General features: G+C 38.8%; 1 protein-coding gene across 1 annotated transcript in view; it reads left to right on the forward strand.

Annotated features, from left to right (window-relative positions):
• LOC111144452 (teneurin transmembrane protein 3) overlaps positions 1-22,095 on the forward strand; it is a 494,164-nt gene that overhangs the window by 65,301 nt on the left and 406,768 nt on the right. Inside the window, exon 3 of the mRNA XM_022498770.1 lies at positions 11,258-11,536. Coding sequence (XP_022354478.1) covers positions 11,258-11,536 — 279 coding nt within the window. The remainder of the gene's footprint in view (positions 1-11,257; positions 11,537-22,095) is intronic.

Below are 22,095 nucleotides of genomic sequence, written 5' to 3' on the forward strand. Positions count from 1 at the left end.
CTGAACCTCTTTTTATCCCCTTTCTCCCCCTCACGATTTGGGATCTCTTCTGATTTGGCTAAAGCATATTTTCCTGGGGTTGTTGCCACCCTTTTAGTATTTTACTTGCTCCTTCATCTGCTCTTATCGGGACAAAATGACAAGGCGGAAAAATTCACCACAAAAAAAAGAACAAGAGGCAGTACCAAAGGCTAGGGACCTAATCAATACAGACATTGGTAATATGTCAGATCTAGAGTTTAGAATGACGATTCTCAAGGTTCTAGCCGGGCTTGAAAAAGGAATGGAAGATATTAGAGAAACCCTCTCGGGAGATATAAAAGCCCTTTCTGGAGAAATAAAAGAACTAAAATCTAACCAAGTTGAAATCAAAAAAGCTATTAATGAGGTGCAATCAAAAATGGAGGCTCTCACTGCTAGGATAAATGAGGCAGAAGAAAGAATTAGCGATATAGAAGACCAAATGACAGAGAATAAAGAAGCTGAGCAAAAGAGGGACAAACAGCTACTGGACCACGAGGGGAGAATTCGAGAGATAAGTGACACCATAAGATGAAACAACATTAGAATAATTGGGATTCCAGAAGAAGAGGAAACAGAGAGGGGAGCAGAAGGTATATTGGAGAGAATTATTGGAGAGAATTTCCCCAATATGGCAAAGGGAACAAGCATCAAAATCCAGGAGATTCAGAGAACCCCCCTCAAAATCAATAAGAATAGGTCCACACCCCGTCACCTAATAGTAAAATTTACAAGTCTTAGTGACAAAGAGAAGATCCTGAAAGCAGCCCGGGAAAATAAGTCTGTAACGTACAATGGTAAAAATATTAGATTGGCAGCAGACTTATCCACAGAGACCTGGCAGGCCAGAAAGAGCTGGCATGATATATTCAGAGTACTAAATGAGAAAAACATGCAGCCAAGAATACTATATCCAGCTAGGCTATCATTGAAAATAGAAGGAGAGATTAAAAGCTTCCAGGACAAACAAAAACTGAAAGAATTTGCAAGTACCAAACCAGCTCTACAGGAAATATTGAAAGGGGTCCTCTAAGCAAAGAGAGACCCTAAAAGTAGTAGATCAGAAAGGAACAGACACAATATACAATAACAGTCACCTTACAGGCAATACAATGGCACTAAATTCATATCTCTCAATAGTTACCCTGAATGTTAATGGGCTAAATGCCCCAATCAAAAGACACAGGGTATCAGAATGGATAAAAAAACAAAACCCATCTATATGTTGCCTACAAGAAACTCATCTTAAACCTGAAGACACCTCCAGATTTAAAGTGAGGGGGTGGAAAAGAATTTACCATGCTAATGGACATCAAAAAAAAGCAGGAGTGGCAATCCTTATATCAGATCAATTAGATTTTAAGCCAAAGACTATAATAAGAGATGAGGAAGGACACTATATCATACTCAAAGGAACTGTCCAACAAGAAGATCTAACAATTTTAAATATCTATGCCCCTAACATGGGAGCAGCCAACTATATAAACCAATTAATAACAAAATTAAAGAAACACATCGACAATAATACAATAATCGTAGGGGACTTTAACACTCCCCTTACTGAAATGGACAGATCATCCAAGCAAAAGATCAACAAGGAAATCAAGGCCTTAAATGACACACTGGACCAGATGGACATCACAGATATATTCAGAACATTTCATCCCAAAGCAACAGAATACACATTCTTCTCTAGTGCACATGGAACATTCTCCAGAATAGATCATATTCTCGGTCCTAAATCAGGTCTCAACCGTTATCAAAAGATTGGAATCATTCCCTGCATATTTTCAGACCACAATGCTCTGAAGCTAGAACTCAATCACAAGAGGAAATTTGGAAAGAACCCAAATACATGGAGACTAAACAGCATCCTTCTAAAGAATGAATGGGTCAACCAGGAAATTAAAGAAGAGTTGAAAAAATTCATGGAAACAAATGATAATGAAAACACAACGGTTCAAAATCTGTGGGACACAACAAAGGCAGTCCTGAGAGGAAAATATATAGCGGTACAAGCCTTTCTCAAGAAACAAGAAAGGTCTCAGGTACACAACCTAACCCTACACCTAAAAGAGCTAGAGAAAGAACAAGAAAGAAACCCTAAACCCAGCAGGAGAAGAGAAATCATAAAGATCAGAGCAGAAATCAATGAAATAGAAACCAAAAAAACAATAGAACAAATCAACGAAACGAGGAGCTGGTTCTTTGAAAGAATTAATAAGATCGATAAACCCCTGGCCAGACTTATCAAAAAGAAAAGAGAAAGGACCCAAATAAATAAAATCATGAATGAAAGAGGAGAGATCACAACTAACACCAAAGAAATACAGACAATTATAAGAACATACTATGAGCAACTCTACGCCAACAAATTTGACAATCTGGAAGAAATGGATGCATTCCTAGAGACATATAAACTACCACAACTGAACCAGGAAGAAATAGAAAGCCTGAACAGACCCATAACCAGTAAGGAGATTGAAACAGTCATCAAAAATCTCCAAACAAACAAAAGCCCAGGGCCAGATGGCTTCCCGGGGGAATTCTACCAAACATTTAAAGAAGAACTAATTCCTATTCTCCTGAAACTGTTCCAAAAAATAGAAATGGAAGGAAAACTTCCAAACTCATTTTATGAGGCCAGCATCACCTTGATCCCCAAACCAGACAAGGATCCCATCAAAAAAGAGAACTACAGACCAATATCCTTGATGAACACAGATGCAAAAATTCTCGCCAAAATACTAGCCAATAGGATTCAACAGTACATTAAAAGGATTATTCACCATGACCAAGTGGGATTTATTCCAGGGCTGCAAGGTTGGTTCAACATCCGCAAATCAATCAATGTGATACAACACATTAATAAAAGAAAGAACAAGAACCATATGATACTCTCCATAGATGCTGAAAAAGCATTTGACAAAGTACAGCATCCCTTCCTGATCAAAACTCTTCAAAGTGTAGGGATAGAGGGCACATACCTCAATATTATCAAAGCCATCTATGAAAAACCCACCGCAAATATCATTCTCAATGGAGAAAAACTGAAAGCTTTTCCGCTAAGGTCAGGAACACGGCAGGGATGTCCATTATCACCACTGCTATTCAACATAGTACTAGAAGTCCTAGCCTCAGCAATCAGACAACAAAAGGAAATTAAAGGCATCCAAATTGGCAAAGAAGAAGTCAAACTATCACTCTTTGCAGATGATATGATACTATATGTGGAAAACCCAAAAGACTCCACTCCAAAACTGCTAGAACTTGTACAGGAATTCAGTAAAGTGTCAGGATATAAAATCAATGCCCAGAAATCAGTTGCATTTCTCTACACCAACAACAAGACAGAAGAAAGAGAAATTAAGGAGTCCATCCCATTTACAATTGCACCCAAAACTATAAGATACCTAGGAATAAATCTAACCAAAGAGACTAAGAATCTATACACAGAAAACTATAAAGTACTCATGAAAGAAATTGAGGAAGACACAAAGAAATGGAAAAATGTTCCATGCTCCTGGATTGGAAGAATAAATATTGTGAAAATGTCTATGCTACCTAAAGCAATCTACACATTTAATGCAATTCCTATCAAAGTACCATCCATATTTTTCAAAGAAATGGAACAAATAATCCTAAAATTTATATGGAACCAGAAAAGACCTCGAATAGCCAAAGCAATATTGAAAAAGAAAGCCAAAGTTGGTGGCATCACAATTCCGGACTTCAAGTTCTATTACAAAGCTGTCATCATCAAGACAGCATGGTACTGGCACAAAAACAGACACATAGATCAATGGAACAGAATAGAGAGCCCAGAAATAGACCCTCAACTCTATGGTCAACTCATCTTCGACAAAGCAGGAAAGAATATCCAATGGAAAAAAGACAGCCTCTTCAACAAATGGTGTTGGGAAAATTGGACAGCCACATGCAGAAAAATGAAATTGGATCATTTCCTTACACCACACACGAAAATAGACTCAAAATGGATGAAGGATCTCAATGTGAGAAAGGAATCCATCAAAATCCTTGAGGAGAACACAGGCAGCAACCTCTTCGACCTCAGCCGCAGCAACATCTTCCTAGGAACATCGCCAAAGGCAAGGGAAGCAAGGGCAAAAATGAACTATTGGGATTTCATCAAGATCAAAAGCTTTTGCACAGCAAAGGAAACAGTTAACAAAACCAAAAGACAACTGACAGAATGGGAGAAGATATTTGCAAATGACATATCGGATAAAGGGCTAGTGTCCAAAATCTATAAAGAACTTAGCAAACTCAACACCCAAAGAACAAATAATCCAATCAAGAAATGGGCAGAAGACATGAACAGACATTTCTGCAAAGAAGACATCCAGATGGCCAACAGACACCTGAAAAAGTGCTCCACATCACTCGGCATCAGGGAAATACAAATCAAAACCACAATGAGATACCACCTCACACCAGTCAGAATGGCTAAAATTAACAAGTCAGGAAATGACAGATGCTGGCGAGGATGCGGAGAAAGGGGAACCCTCCTACACTGTTGGTGGGAATGCAAGCTGGTGCAACCACTCTGGAAAACAGCATGGAGGTTCCTCAAAATGTTGAAAATAGAACTACCCTATGACCCAGCAATTGCACTGCTGGGTATTTACCCTAAAGATACAAACGTAGTGATCCAAAGGGGCACGTGCACCCGAATGTTTATAGCAGCAATGTCTACAATAGCCAAACTATGGAAAGAACCTAGATGTCCATCAACAGACGAATGGATAAAGAAGATGTGGTATATATACACAATGGAATACTATGCAGCCATCAAAAGAAATGAAATCTTGCCTTTTGCGACGACATGGATGGAACTAGAGGGTATCATGCTTAGCGAAATAAGTCAATCGGAGAAAGACAACTATCATATGATCTCCCTGATATGAGGGAGAGGAGATGCAACATGGGGGGTTAAGGGGGTAGGAGAAGAGGCAATGAAACAAGATGGGATTGGGAGGGAGACAAACCATAAGTGACTCTTAATCTCACAAAACAAACTGAGGGTTAATGGGGGGGTGTGGGGGGGTGGGATTATGGACATTGGGGAGGGTATGTGCTATGGTGAGTGCTGTGAAGTGTGTAAACCTGGCGATTCACAGACCTGTACCCCTGGGGATAAAAAGATATTATATGTTTATGAAAAATAAAATTAAAAAAAAAAAAAAAAAAAAAGAAAAAAGATAAAAAAAAAAAAAAAAAGAGCAAATTTGAAAAAAACATGTATTTCCTTTTTTTTTTTTAAAGGAGACAGGCTCTAATTCTTCTTTACTCTATTTTTTAAATTAAGAAAATGATCATGCAAAGTAAAATTTCAAATCTATAAAATAGAAAATCACTAATTTCCTTCACTTGCAGTACCTCGAAATGATCATCACAACAGTTTTCTTGCCTTCCTCACCTTCATTCACGCTCAAAACAATAAACACTCACATAATGTGTTGGTTCTCTCTCTTAGTTTCCAAAAATGGAATCAGACTGTACACACCATTCTGCAACTTGTGTGTGTGTATAGTTTTTTCTTTTTTTTTTTTTTTTGCTTAAAATATATATAATGGGCTTCCCTCCAGATCCAAAGATATAGGTCCAGACTCACTGTTGATGCTAGCCACATAATTTTCCATCGAATGGGCTACATATAATGTATCAGCCATTCCCTTCTGGTAAGCATTCCAGTTATTTTAATTTTTGCAACAGTGCCATGGGAATCGTTATTGGTCCATGTATGTTTGAGAGCAGGTGATTTTGGTCTCAAAGGTGGACTCTCTGAGCTAAAGAGCGGTTTTCATTTTGATAGAAAACCATTTTCAAAGACTAAATCCGCATAATAGAAAGCAAAGAAAAAATAGTCGCATAAAATGATAATAATTCACAGAGCAGGCCCCCAGAATCAACTACTGTTTGAAGGGAACAACAGTTCTTAGTTTGTCCCCCAAATTTCAATACCACTGACCTACATCGCAGTTCCCCATTGCAAACTTGCAGCGTAATACAGGAATCTACCGGTAATAACAGGTCCTGGGGAGGATATGTGGAAATAGAATCCCCCCATACACTGGGACGGAAACATAATATGGTGCAGCCATTGTGGAAAATAGCCTGGCAGGGTTTCCAAAGATAACACCTAGAGCTACCCTATGACTCAGCGATGAATCTCACAAAGACATATATGGACAAAAACTTGTACACGAATATCCCTAACAGCATTTCATAATAACCAAAAAGTAGAAACAACTCAAACGTCCATTAACTGATGAGTGGATATGTAACTGAACCCAAGTCCATGTGCCTGATGGGCAGCAAAGCCAACCACAGAGACATCGGGTGTGTAGCAAGCAAACTGTCCATTACAGAGGCAGCCATAGGAGGAGATGGGATGGCAAGCTCAAATCTGCTTCCCCGGGGCGGGACAGAACAGGTTTTTTATAATCACAGGGGTTGAGATTACATCTACATTGATGAAAAAGAGCTGCGGGGAAGCTTCGGGTTATCCCTGAGGAAAGATACAGATGTAACATAGATGTAACACACACCCGGGTTCATTTTGGGATGGAGACTTAACATCAGAATGAGGCAGAATTCAGCCCCTGAAGTCCAGAGGTTATCTTGGGGCTGTGGGCACGATCTGAGAGCCATGTGGAGTCAGACCTGCTAAGTTTTTCCCTGGGCTGTGGGCACGATCTGAGAGCCATGTGGAGTCAGACCTGCTAAGTTTTTCCCTATTCTAGATATATTCCATCCCAATGCATACTATTTGACCCTAAAAATGAAATACTAATATATACTACAGTAGGAATGGACCTTGAAAGCATTATGCTAAGTGAAAGAAACCAGTCACAGACGTCCACACACTGTAGGGTCTCTTTTATTTGAAATGTTCAGAATAGACAAATCTGTAGTACAGAGAGTCGATTGGTGGTTGCCTAGGGCTAGGGCAAGGACGAGCGGGTAAGGGGGACGATGGGAGGTGACTGATAATGGGTACAAGGTTTCTTTGGGGGATGATAAACTTGTCCTAAAGTTGTGGTGATAATTACACATCGTAAGACATATACTAAAAGCCATTGACTTGCACCTTTTATTTTATTTTATTTTTTAAGATTTTATTTATTTATTTGACAGAGAGAGATCACAAATAGGCAGAGAGGCAGGCAGAGAGAGAGGAGGAAGCAGGCTCCCTGCCAAGCAGAGATCCCGATGCGGGACTCGATCCCAGGACCCTGAGATCATGGCCTGAGCCCAAGGCAGAGGCTTGACCCACTGAGCCACCCAGGCGCCCGACTTGCACCTTTCAAATGGACACAATATATGGTTTATGAGTTATGTCTCAATAAAGCTGTTAGAAAAAAAAAAAAAAGAAAGAAAGAAAGAAAAAACAAGGGAGAGAGAGAGAAGCAAAATCTGGAGAATTCTAGACCCTGGACGGGAAGAGAATCCCGTGAGTTCAGAGCTGGACCACCCAAAAGTACGGTCTGTTTCTTTTCCACTCACACAGAGATAGTGGATGTCTTGCTTCCTGGAGAACATCCCTTGGCCTTGAGCTTTGAAAAATCCTTCCCGGCTCTGACCGGGTTATAGATGCAGTGTGAGAAAAAGGCCAAGCAGCTAAACCATTTATTTCCATCCCTTTCTTTTCCTGAAGGGGTAACTTTGCTGGGTGCCAACCTTAACCTGAAACATTTGTTCTTATCTGGTCCTGCCCACTTGGTCACAGACCTTCCCTCCCTTTTTGAAAGTGCGAATTTTTTTTGTTTTAATGATACAACCTGCCTATGTTGTGTTGATTCAGTTTTTTTTCATAGATTTTCAAATTTATGAGTGTCGTAAAACTCAAATGCCTAATCCAATCCAAGCTAACCTTGCCTTGTAATCACAATGACTCTCGTGCTTAGGTATACTTTATTCTGGCAATTTATTGTTTGGGTAATGCTTCAAATTGTAGTGGGAAACTCTGGGTTGGCCCTACTGCCAAGGTTACCAAAATTCAATGTGTAGGAGATAAATACTTATTTCACCAGTTTCAGCTCAATAGAATTAATGTAAAGATTCTAAAAGGCCGAGAAGGAAATTAAGAACCAGTTAGAACCAGTGCAAAGAACACAATCCGGAGGAACCCTGGAAAATAAGAATAAATGTATCCTTATTTCTTGTGTTTCTTGAAGCCAGAGCAAGATGGTCAAGTTTTTAGATAGTTCCAGAAGCATCTTTTCTGCCTTTCTCTTTGCACATTTCTACATTGCCCTAAAGCCCTCCCGAGGAGGGCTCACCCAGCCCAGCCCTCCCACCTCCATGATATCTCTACCAGCTGTCTCTCTTCCCCGAGTCAGAAACCTTTCTTCTCTCTATCCTCCCTGTTTGTCGAAACTGCATTTGTTTTCCATAAGTATGGCCCATCTTGCTAACACTGATAGATTGTGGGAAATAACGTGCTAGAACTAATTTATTCTCATTTGATCGCTAGATCTCCCCAGGGGTGTTTGCCTTAAAACAAGGGATCCCACAAGCAAGAATCCTTACAACCAAAGAGGGGAATTGGCAATAATAGGGCCGACGCTCTGAGGCAGGTCTGGGCTAGAGATATTTTTGAATAAAGGAAAAGGAAAAGTCAATGTTGGTGGTGAAGCGGTGTTCTAAAATTGTTTGGAAATGATCCTCTGCTCATGGTCAAATTGTACATTTCTCTATGATTGTTAATTACATTTGTCCAGGTGTCTATTTTGTAAGCCGTTCTCCTTAGCCTTGCTTTATGGCAGTCACATTTACAGAAAGGATCTCTTAAAACAAGTCACCAGAGCCCTGAAGGATGAAAAAATAGAAGAGTAAAGTGATTTGAGCAGAGCTAGTGAGTGGAAGTCAGGTTTAATGTTCTTTCCTAGAGGAAATGAAAGCCAACTTTCAATCCAGGAAAGCAGTCTAACAGGGGCTCCTCTGCTTCTACCTGTTTTCCAGCTTGCATTTCAGAAAGAGCCTATGAGAGTTTTGAATTATTGGGAGACATTGATTTCAGAGCATCAGATATTGAAGGAGTTCAGGATACACATATGGGTTCACAGGGACGGTGCCTTGGATATATTTATGTGTGAAGTGAACCGTGTTTACATACCTGGATAATAGATACTGAAGACAGCTTTCTGCTGTCCCTCATCTCATAGATTTTTGCATCAAGATGTTAACAGTGTAAAAGTCGATAATGTGGAAGATATCTTCCGTTGCATTTCAGAGATTAGAAAGGAGTTTTTAAGTGCTTTTAACCTCCTTCTTATTTTTATTCTCCAATGGGCACCTCCCAAAGTAGAGGAAAGATACAGAGGGTCTTATCATCCCTTTCGCCCCTTAACAATTATTTAGTATTCTTGTTTTGAAAAGTCACCATGTTTAATGGTGCTATGTAACTGTTTTAGACCCCTCTCCACCCTCTCCCCATTTAAAGTGCGATGTATAAGAAACAGTGGGTAAGTTCTTCCGCCACTGTTCCATTAACTGTCCATGACATTGACCTTTTCTGGATTTACTTTTGTGAGTTCAAGCTACGCTAATTATTTAAAAACTACTGATAATACTACGCCTTAATTCATCAAACTTGCCCACTTTTTCACTCTTCCATGGGTTCTTTTTTCCCTCTTTTTTTTTTTCTGACATATTTTTTGGTTCAGATACTTATTCAAATCTCTCTGATAATCAGTTTGATTTGTAGCTAATTGTAGCAACTGATTTTCATTATTTATGAGTGTCCTTGTCAGAACTCATTTGGAAGTCTGACCAAGATAAAGCTGATTCCAACTTCTGATATGACCACAGCAATAAAGCAATTAACCACACTAGTTAAAATGTGCTGGGACCTGAAGGCTACTGATATCTTTACAACCAAATACATACAATATTGTGCATTATATTGGACTCATTTCTTAAAAGATTTCACGTTATTGTATTATCACAAATAATTTATGATACCCTCTTTTGAAAAAAAAATATGATGTATGTTACATCTCACACCAGCCAATTAACTTTAAAATGTTCATAGATTGAAGAGATAGAAGTAGGGAAATGAAAACTGTGAGTGATATAAATGCTTCATATTCTTAAAAGGTTGGTATTATATGGCAGCATCTGAATCAGTCTTTGTGAACTGTTGTTCTTTCTATGTACTTTAATTCTGGTTGGTACCTAAAACTCAGACTCCATCATGCCAACAAAAGACAAGAAAGGAAGAGCCATATATATCTGCATTGGACAAGCAAATATATTTCTCTCTCTTCTCATCCATAGTATGATAAAAGATATGTGCAATTTCAAGAATAAACACACGATTGGCAAAATCATTAATCAGAGGAGTCATTTTCGAGTGTCACCTAATTTAAATACTTTGACTTGAAGTTATTGCCTTGCCATGAGTTTTATTAAGCTCCAATGTATTTGTACAGGCCTGTAGGGTTCACAGACATTTATTTTTCAGGGAACTTGATTTTATCATTAATTTTTAAATACATATTACTCCAGCTTTATCTTTAGAGTGCATTTTATTTGCAAAAAATTGGTTTACTCTGATCAATACAGATGTTTCCAGGTGTTTATTAAAGCAAAATGTCTAGAAAGTCAGATGTCTGCAGATTTTCAAGATATTACACTCCAAAACGTAGTGAATGTATGCACACGCACAGGATATATGTTTATGCTCATAGCTAACTTAAGGGGGCAAGATGTAATAAAGACTTCCCAAGCCCCTGTTTCTACTTACCAAGTAACTTACTCTCTTTTCCCTACCGAGGCAGTGACATCTAGGTGGGAAAAAAAACATCGTTTAGGACTAGAGCCAAGACCCAGGAAATAACTGACAATTTCCATTGCTTCACGAGTGGCTGAACGAAATTCTATCCTTGATAACCAGTCCTTTCTCTGGATTGAGTTGTCATGGTCCACGTTCCTTGGCTCGCCCCTCTCTCTCAAGGTCCTTATGGGCTTAAGTGGTCAACAGAAGAGCTCTCAGTGGGGGTATGTGGAAGATCAGCCGAGGAGCCCCTCTCCCAGCCTCCCTTAACTGTGCCCTCTTGACCATATGCCACGCGAGGCTGATATCAACCCCTGGGGCCCATAACTGGAAAACCAAAATGCTTGAGTGTTTATTTTAGGGAGATTTCTTTAAAAAAAAAAAAATGAAACATATACTCACTAGTTGTTATCTTTTTTTCCCCCTAATTAGGACAGAATTTTACCCTAAGGCAGTTAGGAGTTTGTGAACCAGCAACTCGAAGAGGACTGGCATTTTGTGCGGAAATGGGGCTTCCTCACAGAGGTTACTCTATCAGTGCAGGGTCAGATGCTGATACGGAAAATGAAGCAGTGATGTCCCCAGAGCATGCCATGAGACTTTGGGGCAGGGGGGTCAAATCGGGCCGCAGCTCCTGCCTGTCAAGTCGGTCCAACTCAGCCCTCACCCTGACAGACACGGAGCACGAGAACAAGTCCGACAGTGAGAGTGGTAAGTGCCATGTTTTTTGCTCTATCATATTGACCTTCACTACTTTTGTCTGTTTTCGTTGACCGCAGGCGCCTGCTTCTCTTCTTTCTTCTCTTCTCCCCTTCTTCCTTCTCTTTCTTTCTTTCTTCTTCCTCTCTTTTCCTTTTTGACACACTAGAACTCAAGAAATGTCCTTGAATTGTGCATTTATTTTTTTCCCGGAAAAAAAATCAATGTTCAACATCAGATTATTAAATTATGCAAGCGGTCTATGATGTGTTAGCTATAGTTTTGAAAAACAGTTTGATTATGTACAGAAAAAAAATTTAAAAGATTAGCTTTGACTTATCTGACTTATCTGGGACCACGTCACCTCGTATCCTCTGTGAAGTAGCCAAGCCTGTGGTGGAAAAGTTTACCCCAGAGCCAGCTGGTAATCAAAGATGTCTTTGTAGATGCATCCTGAAGATAGCCCAGAGAAGCTGCAGAATCTTAGAATGGATGAAGGAGCACACAGAATAGTTTATTAACAGGGCTCAAGTGATGGAAGAACAAATTTGATCATACTTTAAACTCACTAGTCAATGAGAGTCAATGAAAGTTTGGTAAAGAGGGCGAGTACGGTTTTGATGTACTTTGGGGACTGAAATATTATGCAATTAAGTCTACGTCCAAAAATCAGATTTTAGGCTATCTAAATAGCAACTTTACATACTGTAAGAAAGGTATCTTTATGAATTATTGGGACTTTTTTCTTACAGCTAATGCAGGTTCATAAAAACACGTCATTTATATGCAATAATAGATTTCAAAGGAAAGTTCATTTTTAGTCAATATTGCTTCTAAGAAGCATTGGAGCATCAGTGCCAACATACCAGACAACGAAAGGACATTTCTCCTTCAACATTTAATATTAACATTGCACTTGTGACTTCAATCTAGTTATTGATGCTCTGTGTATATGAAGCATCAAGAAGCAAGGAGAAAATTAAAATGGAAGATTTGCATGACATTTGAAAAGAAAGATGGTTGTTTCCCCGACAGGATTTCATTTGTGTTATTTATTGAGCAACTCTGTCGACTTGGCTTTGCAATGGGAAAGCAGGTCCATTCAGCCTTCAGTTTTAGTGAAGTCATAGTATAAAGTGGTACCTATTGCTTCCCATTGTGACTGTCCTTTCTAGTCATGAAAAAAAGTCTAATTTAAACCAACTAAAACAGTGTCTTCTCTTATGTTAGAATACTTTAGTGCACTAAACCAGAATCAAGATCAATTAATAATACACACTCGATGTGTTCATTTTGGAAGTGTCCATTCTAGCTGGACGCTGGCTTCTTTCCAACCCCACACAGGAAACAAGGACAGTTCTCTCTGACAAAATGAGTCTTCAGATGAGGCTGCCAGCATTTCCCTGAGCTAATCCAGTCACCTCAGTAAAACCTGTATTTATATCAGTTTTCATTGTGGATTCAGAAGTTACTAACCTTAAATGCATAAGATTTGGTGTCAACTTTGTTTCCCATCTATCCAAACCTTCAGGTACAATGGTTGTATTCAAATGTAGTGCTCGGTATTTGATTTCCCTAAAATATGGGATAAAATTTATGGTAGTTATAGAAAAGAGTAGAAGGCAGCAAGAGAAGGCATTCGGTTCTGATTCTCGACATCATATCCATACCCGTATCCATTACATATTTTCTCACACCAGGTCAACTTGTTCTTTCCACCCACAACCTTTGTAGCAGCTCTTGCTTCTCCCTAAAAACAAATGTATCCTGTTATCGTATCTGTAGTGGTAAAATGAACGTAATGATTCTTAAGATTCTATATCTGTTAAAGCTATCCCACAGTGAATGCCCCAAAACAGGCCATTTTTTTTTTCTTTTAGGGAAATCTAAAACTTACCAAATTGTCAACTTCAAGGTAATAGTATAAAATAACTAACTGGTGGAAAGGAGGATAGGAAGTCTGAGTTTCTCCCACCATTGGCCATCACCATTTGCATGGATTATGATTACCTAGAGGAGGAACTGCTTCCCCCAGGATTGCCTAGACCTTGTTCATAGAGAGATGTCAAGGCAAGAAAAGGTGCGCTCTTTCCTCTCTCCAGGTGATGATTATGCAGCAGAATGAAGAGAGACAGGAAGAGGGTGTCAAGGGCCTTGCCTTGAAATTCAGAACATTTGGTAGCATTTGTTGAGAGTAAACAGGTCAGCCAAGTTAAGAGTATAAAGTGTCAAAAACAATGTTTGTTGAGCTGGGCAAGTGATGACTTAAACTTGTGTTTACTCTTTTCCCCAAGGTTTGGCTGTGGTTGTTTCTTAAAAAAACATTTTGATGGTCCAGGAACTCCCAATGAGGTCAGCCAAGGGAAGAAAACAAAAGAGGAAATAAAATAGATATGGATATGGCCTCTTACTGAACATTGGCTGTCGCATGGATTTAGGATGTATGACTGTAGGAACATTTCAGATTAGTTTATTTGTTCTGAATTTTCAGTGATTAGTCAGAATGAGCAAGATTCCATTGATAGTAAATAATTGCATTAAGAGGTGGAAAGGCATAATTTTCTGAAATCTTTAGCAGACTTACTGAATTGTAGAGTGAAACAAGAGCATTGAGGCTTTTTTTCTGATATAAAAACTATGGTTTTTCTTAAACTGGGTTAAAGGAAACACTAAAATTTGTAATCCTATACATGGTCTTCTAAAATCTTTCAAAGCAATATCCCCAAAACTATTACTTTTTTTACTATTCCTACTTCTAGTCAAATATTTCTAATATAAAATTACTAAAATAATTCAATTCTATCCTCAATTATTTTTCATTGCTCTCTAAGTTTGAAAGACTATTGATTTCCCAGTGATATTTTCCTTTGCCTTTCATTAGTTTAATTGTCTAATCTCATTCACTGTTGTACAAGCTTCGGACGCGTCCTTGGAAGTTCCATTATATCCCTCTAGGTTGAAACAAGAAGGACATGTGTGAAATAACTCACCAAAATGAAACTAATTTAGGAACCAGACACCGACTTGTTTTTCTCCGGTTTAGCATGGGAGTTCTCGTTGACTGTTTTCATCATTTGAAATAACTGTGAATAAGGCTGTTTTCCCCAGAAAAAGAAATGTTATTCAACATTTGTAAAATTATGCAAGCTGAGCGCCCAATGTTCTAGTTAGAACTTCAAAGAAGAGTTTAGTCACTAAAAAGGATTAGGTTTCATTTATTTATTGATAAAGAGGCCAACAGTTCAAGTTTAGAAGGCACTAGCACTGCTGTGAGGCTAATGAAATTTTGATGGCCCGAGCGTCCCGCAAGCAAAAGAACATTCAGACCATGTCACACATCTCCGTGTTAGCAGAGACTCAAAACAAGTGATAAAATGTATTCTTTTGCAAAACTAACTCTTCACCAGCCATGGGGGTTTGAAGTTACAGAGCGTTTTGAGGAACAAATGTTTCTGGTCTATTGGGTTTCGTATGGGATTCCAAATGTTAATCTTGTTCCGAGTGCAGGATCTGGGAGAAGTCCCTTCCTGACACCGTGCTTGCTGTGGTGGCCGTCGTCCTTCTTGGTCAGCTACGGTGCACCAGGGCAGAGAGCGGAGGGGCAGTGGTTTGTGGCCACGTAGGAAGCAGAAGTTCTGTTGAGCTGTTGCGAGGTTATGAAAATAACCACGATGAGCTGCCCTAATCAAAGGTAGAATTACCAGTATGCCCGGGGTCGCTTTGAGCGTCTTTCCTGTCTCTGATGTATCGTTAAAAGATCCCTGGCTGTATTTCCGCTCTGCAGCTCTGCAAGTCATCTGATCTGAATTCCAACTGTATATTTAAATGTCAGAAACAAAGGATTTTTTTTTCAAGACATCAACCTTTAAGCTTTAAAAATGTTTGTGCATCGTTTCCCAGAAGAAGCCAAACATATTAACATTCTTTGTTACCCAGCGGTGTGGTATCGTGAAAGGTGCCTGGATTTAGAATCAGCCCGCTCAAGATTTAGGTCTTTTCATTTAGCCTCTGAGGCTGTTGGCTACTGAAACACCCAGAGCTCGAGTTCCCAACTTTTCCATTCTCATTGCTGCTTTGCCGGATGGACAGCAGTCCCAGCGATGTAATGCTCCCCTGCTGGGGGTCCTCATCTGGCCCCCCTCTCCTGTCTCCACAATCTTATGCCCCTTGGAAAGCCATGACCTTTGAAGTTGGACAGACCAGGAGGAGCTGCCACTCCCCTTCTGCCTCATTGTGATTGCAGACCTCGAAAACACCTGCTAGGGGCAGTAGACGAGAACATGTTGTAGGGGGGCAGATCTCCCGGGTTTGATTTGGTCCCATCACCTCCTGTGTGACCTTGGGCAAGTTACTTAACCTTCCTGTGCTGCAGTTTCCACAAGGTAAAGTAGAGAAGAGTAAATAGAATACAGTCCTTATAAGGTCATTGTGAGGACTGAATGAGTTCAGATCTATAATGTGCTTAGAACAGTGCCTGGAACCTAGTAACTTCCAAAGAAGTATGTGCTCTTCTCATCATCTGTAAAAAGTGGGAAATCACATCTCCTCTGTAAGTGGCAATGAAGATGAAGTTAGGTAAACAATATCAAGTACTGACATAGTTTTGGCCCACAGCACATCTCTCCTCCTTCTCACCGCCCCCCCACTCCTTTTTACTCTCCCTCTGTCTGCGTTAGTTTTATTTGTGTGGCAAGATGAGAGGGAGCTAGTGATCTCCAGAAAAGGCACTGATAATTTGCATAGTCTGGAATTTCTGTCACTATTTATTGACTCTTTTATTTTTCTCCCAAACCCCACATCCTTTTTAATTTACTGTAATTAAATGAATGTACATTGAATGGTGCTGATAATTAGTCTGATGGCTGTAGACTTCAAAGACTTCGGCATGCTCCTTCCCCTTCTGGCCAAAGGAATTTTCAAAAGTAGTTTTTCCCTCAAAGGCATGTTACTTAGACAGCCAGTCAATTAAAAGGCAATTTAACTGATGCTCATCAGTTCACACGATAAAATAAATCATTCCTGGAAGACTTTATTTCTCATCTGAGGTCTTAGCAGTATACCTGTTGTAGGACCCCACTAATGCCACACTAATTGTGCACGATACTACAGTATTAAGGGCCAATTTGCCAGACAAAGAGGGTCTAACAGTAAAGGGCAATATTTTTAGGTGTGATAGATACTCGCTTTGTACAGCTAACACATTTCAAGGAACCGATTCACTTGTCCTTTGAAATACTGTTTGCGAAGTCTGCTTTCGGTATAGATAAAGTCTAAAAGTTGACTTATTATTCTTTAAAAGGAAAAAGATACACTTCCTTTTTTTTTTTTTTTTTTTAAAGATACACTTCTTAAACCAATTTGATGAACTGTTGCAGGGATAATGTTTAAACCAATTTTCAGCAGAAAACTTTTCACTGTTTCGCAATCCAAGTTGTCATGTCAGGCCAAATATATTCTCTTAAAGAGCGGGCAACGTACTCTCTGCTTTTTCTGAGAGACTGCTTTAGGCAAGAGAGGTGTAGCTCTTCTATTACTGATTAAATTCTGGAGTAGTTTGGGAGAAACTCTTGAATGACATTGGAGTATCCCATTACGTCATGTAATTGTGATGCTTCCAGCAATGCCTCAGATACCATTTCTCGCCTGGTTCTTTTCACAAAGGGGCTCTTTGAGTTTTCTGAAGATCATTTAAAGAGAGGTGTATGATTTTGCCTACCTTAATTCCATGACTTCAACTTTTCTTTTTTTTTTTTAAGATTTTATTTAGTTATTTGACAGACAGAGATCACAAGTAGGCAGAGAGGCAGGCAGAGCGAGAGAGGAAGGGAAGCAGGCTCTCTGCTGAGCAGAGAGCCCGATGTGGGGCTCGATCCCAGGACCCTGAGACCATGACCTGAGCCGAAGGCAGAGGCTCAACCCACTGAGCCACCCAGGCGCCCCCCCATGACTTCAACTTTATCCATGAGCTTTTCAGCTTACTTTGGAAATTGACTGTAAGAATTAAGGGAGGGGACGCCTGGGTGACTTAGTTGTTAAGCATCTGCCTTTGGCTCAGGTCATGATCCTGGGGTCCTGGGATCGAGGCCCACTCCCGGCTCCGCATTGTGCTCCCTGCTTGGTGGGAAGCCTGCTTCTCCCTCTGCCTGCCTCTCTCCCTGCTTGTGTGCCCTCTCTTGCTGTGTCTCTGTCAAATAAATAAGTAAAATCTTAAAAAAAAAAAAAAAAAGAATTAAGAAGGAATTCCATTGCTGCAAGAAATAAATGATGTCTCAGTGTTTTCTGATTTTATGAGATTCTATTACACATACTAAACCCTAACTTGTATATAAATTCCATTATGGGCTCTCTTCTGGCATGTAATGGTCACTTTTGGCGTGCTCTGTTGTTATAAATTATATTTTATGTTTTAGGTGCTCTGGGATGCCAGAAACAGCAAAAGTAAGACGTTGTATGCTTGCTAAATCGAGCTCAGAATTAGAGTGCTGCTTTGCAGAATACAGTCAAATAGCTTCTAATATATACAAATAATTATGTTGCCTTGTTGTGTATACACTTATGGTTTAATAGCAACTTGTCATTCTCTTAACAAAAACTTCCATATGTCATTTGAGAATGAAATATATTTATTTCATGGATACGTTGCAGGTCACTCAAGCACAGTAAACTATGATTTAAATTAATTTTTTTAATTTAGCTTTATAAAACTGGAATTAAGGAGACTATAAAATCCACTTTGTTTTTATCATTTAGGTATTTACATACATTTATATTTCCCCTCCTAAGAGGATTTTTAGAACCTCTTGGCAATTTGCTTCTCTTCACGTGAATATTGCCATTTCTACAAAATTCAATTTGTGTTCTAAGTATTTTTGTTCAAAGTATAAACAGTATAGGCTCTCTCTCTTTATATTCTAAATGTTCTCTTAATTGTGGAGCTGAAATCAAAGTAAAGCATTCTATGCACATATCAAAACTGATGATGTATGCTATTTTGATTTTTGAATGTGTTTTTGATATCCTTGAAAAATCACAGTGGTAGCAATAAAATTGTTTTAATTAATGAATTGAACAGCAGCGAATGCTGAATCAGGTTTATTGATGTAATTATCACTGAAATAGAAAAATGAAGTGTTAGGGCCATAGAACCATAGTGTATTTGCCATTCTGAGGGTATTCAAGTGTTTGAAAAGAAACTGAGTGGTGTGGGTTTTTTTTGTTTTTTTTTTTGGTTTTTTTTTTTTGGTGCTATTTAAAGAATATTCTTCTCAAGTTATAATAATCCTATTTATTAACATTATACACACATACAAGTATAAATGTGAAAATCTTATACATTATTTACAGGGTAATTTGAAGGATGATTTAGTATACTGAATTTTTTTTTTATATTTATCAGTGGATTTGGGCAAATGAAGAGAAACCTAAAAATATGGCACCAGCAAGTGTGGATTATTCTTTCCAAAGCCCAACTAAGACAGGAGGGAGGGGGGTTGCTAACTCCTGAGACATACAGCGGCAAGACTATTTTTATATTAGACAACATTTCAGCATTATTATAAAAGAAAAGGCAGGAGCCATCCAGGAACAAGAAAGAGAAAAGAGAGGAGATTCGGGAACATTAATAGTGTGTAACTGTGAATCTCTCAAAACTTTTTGTCTCTTAAGGTACTTTTCATCTTAAAAATTTGTGTGCATATAACTTTAGCATTTGTTATAGGAAAGCTATACTTTAAAAAGGTAAAATTCTATCAGTATGGATTGAAATCATAGCAAATAGTGAGTCAGTGTACTGTGAGTTGATGATATTTGATGGAATTGAAAGTCCATGTCATCAAAAGGGTTGGGGGAAAGTACATTCTTATTCAAAATTGGTATTTTATTTCAAATAGTTTTATTTATTTATTTATTTATTTATTTATTTAATTTTATTTAGACTTTATTCATTTACCAGACACAGAGAGATCACAAGTAGGCAGAGAGGCAGGAAGAGAGAGAGAGGGAGAAGCAGGCTCCCTGCTGAGCAGAGAGCCCGACTCGGGGCTCGATCCCAGGACCCTGAGATCATGACCGGAGCCGAAGGCAGAGGCTCAACCCACTGAGCCACCGAGGTGCCCCTTCAAATAGTTTTATTTAAAAAAAAAAAAAAAAAAGCACATCCAGAATCCTATGGAAAACAGGTAAAACAGGTAGTTGTTGGCTTTGGAGCCTGAGCTAACAGGAATGTTCTCAATACTCCTCCAGCCTAGGTAACTTCTTTCTTTTCTTTATCTTGTCCTTTGCTTGAAAACAAAATGCATGTTTATGAACATAAAATTATAAAACCAGATTTTATTATTAATCAGTACTGTCAAGGCCTTATCAAACATCAATTAAAAAACATACAGGGGTGCCCGGGTGGCTCAGTTGGTTGACTGTCTGCCTTCGGCTTCGGTCATAGTCCCAGGGTCGTGGGATTAAGCCCTGCATCAGCTTTCCTGTACTGTGAGGAGCCTGCTTCTCCCTCTCTCTCTCTGCCTACTGCTCTGCTATTCGTGCTCTCTCTCTCTCTCTCTCCGCCAAATAAATAAATAAAAACTTTGAAAGAAATACACACACACACACACACACACACACACACACACACAAAGGGAGTGGGGCTAGAAAACCATATCATGAGTGATATGTCCCAGAGAAACAGAAATGCTCTAGAAGAAGCTGGAGTGGTCATTGTTATCTGTATATTACAGTTTGGAAGACCGTGAGTCTGTGAAATGATTACTCAGACCAAACTGAATAAATTGATTTGCCTCTAATTGGTTAATATCAAAGTAATCCGCAGGAAATAGACTTGCCCTTCCCACTGGTTTTTATAGAGGTGTTGAAGTTCACAAAGAGAGATCTTAAATTTTTGACATACAGCAGCCGGAGATTCCTAGGGGATTTGAAAGTGCCTGAGTGAAATGTCAGTTGCTGCAGAAAACAAGTAGGAAACATTCCCTTATAATGGACTGTGTCTTATCTACTGTGACTGGGCTACCACTGTACGGATTGCGGGCTACAAATTGTGCCTATAGTTGCTTGTTCGGTGTTTGAATGAACCTATTTTTTAAAAAAGTGTAGGCATTCAGCTAACCATTCGAATTTTTTAAGGTTTCAATCATTGTTTGCACTGTACTATCTCAATAATCTAAGTGAAATGATAGGTTATTACAGATAAAAATAAATAAAATTAAATGAAATGATAAAAGTGATAAAAATAGATTTTAGATCCAACAAACAAGTATAAAGTATTATCTGAATGTTTAAATTCATGCCTTGAATGTACCTTGTTAATTACTTAGCATTACACATCCATTGGATGCTGCGGAAAAGCAGACGGAGTATTCACTGGTCTCTATTTTGGCATTTACGCTTTTATTCTTTTCTATGTGTTTAAAAATTAAAACCACAATTTATGTTTTGACCTAAGCTTCCCCATGTTATCAGACATTCTTCTACAACATAATATTTTTCCATGCTGTGCTGTGCTTTATCATGATTTGCTTAACATATCTGCTACTTTTGGACATGTAGTTTGTTTGAATTTTCACTGTTATGAATTGTGTTGTAGTAACTATCCGTAGCTAAATCCTTGCCCCTAACTCTGTTATTACCTTCGGATAAATTCTTGGAAGTGGAACATCAGAGCCAAAGGGTACAGACAATTTAAAGCTTTTGATATACCCTGTCAAAGCGCCCTGCAAAAAACACTTGTATCCATTTACACTCCCACCAGCAGTACAAAAAAAAGTGTCTTTTTCCATAAGCCATTGACAGCAAGTGTTGCCAAGCTTTGCAAGTTTGGTAACCTGGATGGATAAAACATAGTATCTTACTGTTGTTGTAATTTATGTTCATGTGATTGATAGGTTGGATATATTTTCATGGGTATGTGTGTGTACGGTTCGTATTTCTTCTTTTGTGAATTGCCAACTCATGTCCTTTGTCCATCATTCTTTGGGGGTAAATGAAGAAATGGGTTTTCTGGGATCTAAGAGAAATGAAGGGACAGTGGAATTCAAGGACACCGGGACACTGCCACTGCTTTTTTCCCCTTGTATCCACGTAGCCTTGATGAGACAGATTTGGTTATAAGAGGACCTGATATGTATAATTATCTCCTTAAATGCAGACCTTCTGCTCGTAGATGTACGGATAAGCTGCACACTAACAATGAATAGAGATGCGAGCTTCATGCATCAAATGTAAGATCCTCCAGTCTAGCAAGACACCGCCTTGCTTAAGTAGCTGTCTTTCTTGGAGCTTCTAGGTGCCAAGAAAATCTGCATTCAGATGCAGAAGATACAGACATATAGATATCATATTTTTTTCTTACTGAATTGCAAGTGCTTTCATATAATAAGGATCTTAATAATTCTTTGTCTCCTTTGAAATATTTAGATCTTAATCTTTAACAGATATTTTCCTTTGTTTGATTTTAAGATATCATTTATATAAGGAATTTTTTAAGAAACCTTTTTAAATGTATTCAGTTATATTATCTACTTGTGGCCTTTTTTATGGCTAGAAATGTTGACTTTATCCCTAGAACA

This window comes from Enhydra lutris, unplaced genomic scaffold (genome assembly GCF_002288905.1).
Source record: "Enhydra lutris kenyoni isolate GAN:26980312 unplaced genomic scaffold, ASM228890v2 scaffoldscaffold11, whole genome shotgun sequence".
Lineage (NCBI taxonomy): Eukaryota > Metazoa > Chordata > Mammalia > Carnivora > Mustelidae > Enhydra > Enhydra lutris.